The 7561-nt window shown below is 46.5% G+C and overlaps 1 protein-coding gene across 1 annotated transcript; it reads left to right on the top strand.

The window, feature by feature from the left end:
* The first annotated feature begins 6268 nt into the window (after positions 1 to 6268).
* Positions 6269 to 7163, top strand: LOC309808198 (small ribosomal subunit protein eS1-like). The gene has a single exon (XM_082628224.1). The coding sequence runs from the start codon at positions 6313 to 6315 to the stop codon at positions 6775 to 6777; it is 465 nt and encodes a 154-aa protein (XP_082484350.1). The 5' UTR covers positions 6269 to 6312; the 3' UTR covers positions 6778 to 7163.
* Positions 7164 to 7561: the final 398 nt, after the last annotated feature.

The following is a 7561-nucleotide window of genomic DNA, read 5'->3' as shown; positions in this document are numbered from 1 at the left end:
CTTACCCTACAAACCTCACCAGGAAACTATTACCTGACTCCATGTGAGCCTCCAGCTACTGTGTTCATTAATTCACTCATTCAGTCATTCGAGGGCTGTAGGGGTCATTGTGGTTCACTGCCAACATCAATTCCACTTCAGATAATTAGTCTTTGAAGCCAACATTATGAGTTGTAGTCCTAACCCCTACCACCTCAGAATGTGACCTCTTTTGGAAATAAGCTCTTAACAGAGGTAATCAAGTTAAAATAAGGTCATTAAGGTGGGCCTTAATCCAATATGACTGGGGTGTTCTTATCAAAAGGGGAAATTTGGACACAGAGACACACATGCACAGAGGGAAGATGATGTGAAGACACAGGGAGAAGGCCATGTGAAGACAGAGGATTGGAATGATGCATCTACGGGCCAAGGAATGTCAAGGATTTGGGACAAACCACCAAAAGCTAGGAAGAGGCAAGCCAAGATTTTCATTCAGGCTTCAGAGGGAGCATGGCACGGCCAACACATTGATCTAGGACTTCTAGTCTCCAGAACTGTGAGACAATACCTTTCTGTGGCTTTAAGCCATCCAGCATATGGTATTTTACTATGGCAGCCCCAGGAAACTAATATGAGCAACCGTGGTAATCCCACCCTCTTGGCCCAGTTATGGCCAAAGAGCTATATAAGGGGAAGACTGCTGGGCTAGAGTCTGAGAACAGTTTCTTCTTTTCCCTCTACAGGTGCCTGGCAGTGACTCTGGGAATTGCTGCAGTCATCATACTGTAAGCCTAAAGGGCAAAGCCCTCATGGAGGAGGGCAGAGGTTGGATGGTAAGGATCTGGGGCAGGTGACCTTGTTGAGTTGCTCCTTCAGCCAAGCTGGAGCGAGCCCAGCCTCTGCAGTTCGGTCAGATGCGATGATACGATTCCCTGTGGTTTAAGGCAGAAGGTGAAGTAAAGTCTCCTCACTGACACCAGTGTCCTCCACATGTGGCCATTGTGGATTGACTGTCACATGTGCTCAGCACTTCTCCCTGCCACCTCCCTCATGCAATGAGCCTCCAGCCCCTTCCCAACCTCTATCTTACATCTCAGTATTAACTGTGGTGGATGATTTGCAAAGATAGCTGCAATAATCCCTCTTATCCTGTAGTTTGCAATGCAACTTTGCTGCCCCTCCCATCAAGAGGTGGGGTTTATTTCTCCATCCCTTAAATCCAGGCTTGGCCACGTGAGCTGCCTTGGCCAATGCGAAATTAGTAAATGAGACACAAGCAGAGGCTTCAGAAACACTTGTGAATTAGGGCTTATCTTTTGGCTGCAGTTGGAACCTTGGGACAATGATGCAAATGGGCCTGTGCTAGCCTGCTGGTAAGGCCACATGGAGGAGAACTGAGGCACTCCAGCTGACAGCCAGCACTGACTGTCAGATGTATGAGATGTGTGTGATGGATCTTGGATCATTAAACATTAGTCAGCTGCGCATAACTGCAGCCACATGAGTGACCCCAGGTGAGAGCAGCAGAAGATCCACTGAGCTGAATCCAGCCTGAATTGCTGATTCATAGAACCACAAGCAAATAAAATGGCTGCTGTTTTAAGTGACTAAGTTTTGGGGTAGTTTGTTATACAGCAATATCTAGCTGACACACTGACAGACAATCCCCAGTCTGGCACAATTCCCTCAGACTCATCCACATGCCAGGCACTGTGCCAGGCACTGTGGATACAATCATGAGAAACAACAGACCTGCCCTCTGGTCCCTTGGGAGAACTTAGGATATTATTAGGTGCCAGGCACTGTGCCAAAAGCTTTACATATGTTAACCCAGACGAGAGGTTTACAGTTGTCACCCTTATCTTCCTACTGAGGAAACCAAATCTCAGAAAGTAAGAAAAGGGACTTCCCTGGTGGCACAGTGGTTAAGAATCCACCTGCCAATGCAGGGGACATGGGTTCGATCCCTGGTCCGGGAAGATCCCACACGCCGTGGAGCAAATAAGCCTGTGCGCCACAACTACTGAGCCCGCATGCCACAACTACTGAAGCCTGTGTGCCTAGAACCCATGCTCCACAACAAGAGAAGCCACCGCAATGAGAAGCCCACACACCACAACGAAAAGTAGCCCCTGCTCTCCACAACTAGAGAAAGCCCGCACGCAGCAACAAAGACCCAACACAGCCAAATAAATAAATAAATAAATAAAATTTAAAAAAAGAAAGTAAGGAAATTACTAAATGTGGCAGATTATATTTTCCAAAGATGGTTGCCACAATATCTGCTGTCTGATACATTCTAGAACCTTGACACTCCCCATCAAGAGGCAGAATCTAGTTCCCCTCTTGAATCTGGGTGAGCTTGTGATTTGATTGTAAACTAATAAAATGCAGAAAGGATGCTACATGACTTCTGAGGCTAAATCATAAAAAGAAGGTACAGGTTCTACTTTATGAGCTGGAGCACTCGTCTTTGAAGCCCTGAGCTTCTAAGTAAGGTCCCCATGTTATGAGTATTCCTAGGACACACAGAGAGACAGCCAGCCAGTAGCAAACACCAGAGGATTCTGGCCCGCAGCTGTTGAGTCATCCCGGGGCTTGGAGTCTTCTCCCTGGAGGCCCAGGAATCATACATCAGAGATGAGATCTCCCCGCCGTGCCCCGTCCAACACACAGAGTGCGTGAGTATTCTACATCGCTTGCTGTACACCACTAAGTCTGGGGGTGGTTCTTATGCAATAGTAGTGAAACACCTAAGGCTACACAGCTAGATAACAGGAAGGGACGTGAGGTCAGACTTTGACCCTGGAACTCTGACCCCAGAGCCCAAGTTGCCAGCTTCCCCTCAGACAGCCTTTTGCTCCCATGCTCCCCAACTTCCCTCCCAGCATGGAAGCTTGGTTCCCCTGACACCACCGCGTCATCGTGAAAAACCACTCTCCCCCCGCCCCCCACGTGCTGGGGGTGCGTGCTTCTTACTTACTGCTGCCAGGCCACTACCTCCCACTGCTCGACTTTTCTGAAAGTTCAGTCCCCTACCTTGCCTGGGCTCCATGACAACACTCTCCCAACCTTTAGGATGCAGCCCCACCTTCCTTGAGGGTTTCAGTTCCTGCTGTACAGGTTTGCTTTGCTCCCCAACGAACCCCGTCTGAAAAACGCACCTAACTATGTGTACCTACTGTGGGTCAGGCACACAGGAGAGATGCAAAGTAGAATGAGCTCTGCATTCATTTCCTATGGCTCTGTGGCAAATTGCCACAAATTTAGTGCTCAAAACAACATAAATTTACTACCTTACACCCCTGGGGATCAAAAGCCTAAAATAGCTTTTATTAGACTAAAATCAAGGAGTCTTCAAGGCTGCATTTCTTCTGGAGGCTCTAGGGGAGAAGCCACTCCCTTGCCTCTGCAGCCTCTAGAGGCTGCCTGCATTCCTTGCCTCGTAGCCCCTTCTTCTGTGTTCAAAGCCACCAGTGTAGCATCTTCAAATCTCTCTCTGCCTCTCCTGCCTCCCTCTTCCACTTCTGACAACCCTTGTGATTACATTGCCCCCACCCCTGCTGCCACCCAGATTATCCAGTAAAATCTCCTCATCTCAAGATTTTTTAGTTTTTTTAGTTTTTGGTATCGATCCTCAGTTAAATCCACTGACTCTTTTTCTACCTAAAAACTCTGAGCATGAAGAAATGATCTAAATGTTTGTTGGGGGAGAAGGGTCTCAAAATCTGCAAACTGCCAAGATTTACTAAGGGTCTCAAAAGAGTTAACCTAACTTATTGAGGGACAGTGACCCATTAGAGTCCTTTGGAGGAGGATGGCTAGGATGGCACTGATACATGAGAGAGAGCCGAAAGAAATGGTGACATTCATTTTGAAAAGCATGCAGGTGGCCACTGTTTTCAAATCTCTGGATGGCTCCAATGGGGAAGAGGAGGGGGCTTGTTCAGAGGGGGCCCTACAGATGAGGACAATGAAGGAAGGCCACATGGAGGTGGATGGCAACCAGCTGAGGAAGAGCCAAGAGCCATCCAGACATAGGACAGGCTGGCCTGTAAGGTGGTGAGTTCCCCACCCCTGGAAGTATCCAAATATCTATTCTTTCATTTACTCTGTCAACATATATGTATTGAGGTCCAGCAATACTTTGAGCACCAGACAGGCAAGGTGCCTGCTGTCAGGAAGCTTACATTTTAGTGGGGAAGACAAAAAAAAATTTTTAATTATAAAAAAAAATTAAATAGGGTCATGGGAGAGTACATTCTGGGTGTCTCCTTTGGATTGGGTCATAGGGGTGAATATTAAGCAGAAGCAGAATGGTCTCTTAGCAAGGAAGGTGTTAAGGGAACATCAGGTCCCTAGGGACCATTGAAACCCCTTCCATTCTGAGTCCACGATCTCACATAATACTACTTGCACATTTGTTCCCTAGTGACTACCAGGTGAGCCTCCCCAGAAGGTGGATAAGGCTGAAGGAACCTTGACCTAAGCCCCCCGTGCATGCATGGTCAGGGCCGGGGGGCCCCAGGCACAGTGGGGTGGTGGCTTCCTTTATTTCCAGCTGCCACCTCCCTGCGTTTTGCCTGCCTTGCAGGCTTGATTGCATAACTGCTGGGCTTGCTTTTATAGCACAGCACAGCACGCAGCTTGTAAATCTTTTCTCACATCATGAAATGCCAGTAACTTCACAGCCAGGGATTCCTGTGCTCATAAAGTCCTCCCACCAGCAGAATTGCATCTAAAAGTGTCCTCTGGACTGATGAATTGATGTCAGAGCTGCTCTGGAGCCAAACACTGAGGCAGGCAGCCTCTGCCACCCCCTTAGCTCCCCTGAAGCCCCTAGAAGTGAAGGTCATGACTGCTAGGCACGGCCCCTTGGACACAGCTCCTGGAAAGCAGAGGATATGGCAGCCCCACATTGGGAACTGAGGCACATTTATCTTCAAGCCTATTTGAGGGGGAAAACACACTTCTAAGCAATATGCACAGTTGTAATCCATGTGGGGAAACGTCCACTTACATTTATATTTGCCAGTGACTCTCAACCCTGGCTCCTATTAGAGTGACCTCTAGAGTTTTTAAAAGATAAGCTTACAGAAAGAGGCATTTCCCATGGAGATTCTGACCCAGTAGAATCTGGAATCTAGAATCTAGAAAGGGGCCCCTGCATCTGTATGTTTCACAGGTAAACATGTGCCACCTAATTCATGAGAAAACGAACAAAGACATGTGGCAGCCTTCTAAAATGGTCCCGTGATCCCCACCTCCTAGGACTCATACACTTGTGTAATCCACTCCCCTTGTGAGTGGGCTGGACCTAGTGACTCACTTCTATGAATAGAACAGGGAGCAAAATAATGGAATGTCACTTCCAAGACTAGGTTACAAAAAGACTATGGCTTCTGATGGGCGCCCTACCTCCTTCTCTTCCTCTCAGGGAAGCTAGCTGCCATGTTGTGAGTTGCCTATGGGGAGACCCATGTGGCAAGGAGTTGATGTCCCCAACCAACAGCCAGCCAGGACTTGAGGGCTGCCGACAGCCACATAAATGAGTTCGGAGAAGCGTTCTCTCCCTATCGAGCCTTGAAATGACTGCTGTTCCACTGACAACTTGATTGCAGCCTTGTGAGTGATCCTGAGATAAAGGCACCCAGAAAAGTGCTCCCAGGTTCCTGATCCACAGAAACTTTGAGATAATAAATATGTTTTGGGGGTAATTTGTTAGAAAGCAATAGATAACCAATACACACATATGCAACACAACATTTATGGTGGCTTAACTCTGGTAGTGCGATTATGAGTGACCTGTATTTTCTTCCTTTTGTTCATCTATATTTTCTAATTTTTAAAAATTACCATGGATTATATGCAAAATGAAAAAACAAAAATCATTTTCAAATTATGTTCAGTAAAACTTCTAGAGGAAAACATTGGAGAAAAATAATCTTTGCGACTTTATGTAAGGCAAAGCTTTCTTAGACAAGTCACAAAAAAGGGTAATCCAAAAAAAAATAAATTGGACTTTATCAAAATTAAAAACTTTTGCTCTTCAACAAACATCATTTAAAAATATGATAGCCTGGGCTTCCCTGGTGGCGCAGTGGTTGGGAGTCCGCCTGCCGATGCAGGGGACACGGGTTCGTGCCCCGGTCCGGGAGGATCCCACATGCCGTGGAGCGGCTGGGCCCGTGAGCCATGACCGCTGAGCCTGCGCGTCCGGAGCCTGTGCTCCGCAACGGGAGAGGCCACGGCAGCGAGAGGCTCGCATACCACAAAAAAAAAAAAAAAAAAAAAAAAAAAAGATAGTCTTTTGACTCTCAGAGCAGCACCATGGCGGTTGGAAAGAAGAAGCGCCTTACAAAAGGCGGTAAAAAGGGAGCCAAGAAGAAAGTGGTTGACCCATTTTCTAAGAAAGATTGGTATGATGTGAAAGCATCAGCTATGTTCAATATAAGAAATATTGGGAAAACACTAGTCACGAGAACTCAAGGAACCAAAATCGCATCTGATGGCCTCAAGGGCTGTGTGTTTGAAGTGAGCCTTGCTGATCTGCAGAATGATGAAGTTGCATTTAGAAAATTCAAGCTTATTACTGAGGATGTTCAGGGCAAAAACCGACTGACTAATTTCCATGGCATGGATCTTACCTGTGACAAAATGTGCTCCATGGTCAAAAAATGGCAGACCATGATTGAAGCTCACGTTGATGTCAAGACTACCAATGGTTATTTGCTTCGTCTCTTCTGTGTGGGTTTTACTAAAAAACGCAACAATCAGATTCGGAAGACCTCTTAGGCCCAGCGCCAGCAGGTCCGCCAGATCCGCAAGAAGATGATGGAAATCATGACCTGAGAGGTGGAGATAAATGACTTGAAAGAGGTGGTCAATAAATTGATTCCAGACAGCATTGGAAAAGACATAGAAAAGGCCTGACAATCTATTTATCCACTCCATGATGTCTTTGTTAGAAAAGTAAAAATGCTGAAGAAGCCCAAGTTTGAATTGGGAAAACTCATGGAGCTACATGGTGAAGATAGTAGTTCTGGAAAAGCTACTGGGGACGAGACAGGTGCTAAAGTTGAACGAGCTGATGGATATGAGCCACCAGACCAGGAATCTGTTTAAAAATCAGACCTTTAATGGTGACAAATAAAAGACCTCATTTGTGATATTTTAAAAAATAAAAATAAAAATATGATAGACAAGCCAAAGATTGGGAGAAAAGATTTGTAAATTATATATCCGATAAAGGATTTGTTTCCAGAATGTATAAAGAACAACAAAAGACAAAGAACTCAATTAAAAAATGAGAGCTTCCCTGGTGGCGCAGGGGTTGAGAGTCCGCCTGCCGATGCAGGGGACACGGGTTCGTGCCCCGGTCCAGGAAGATCCCATATGCCGAGGAGCGGCTGGGCCCGTGAGCCATGGCCTCTGAGCCTGTGCGTCTGGAGCCTGTGCTCCACAACGGGAGAGGCCACAACAGTGAGAGGCCCGTGTACCGCAAAAAAAAAAAAAAAAAAAAAAAAAGAGCAAAAGATTCAAATAGACATTTCTCCAAAGAAGATATACAAATGGCTAA

This window comes from Mesoplodon mirus (assembly GCF_964341445.2).
Source record: "Mesoplodon mirus genome assembly, chromosome: 7".
In the NCBI taxonomy this organism is placed as follows: Eukaryota; Metazoa; Chordata; class Mammalia; order Artiodactyla; family Ziphiidae; genus Mesoplodon; species Mesoplodon mirus.
Note: the sequence above shows the minus strand (reverse complement) of the source record. Positions and strands in the feature narration are given on the sequence as shown.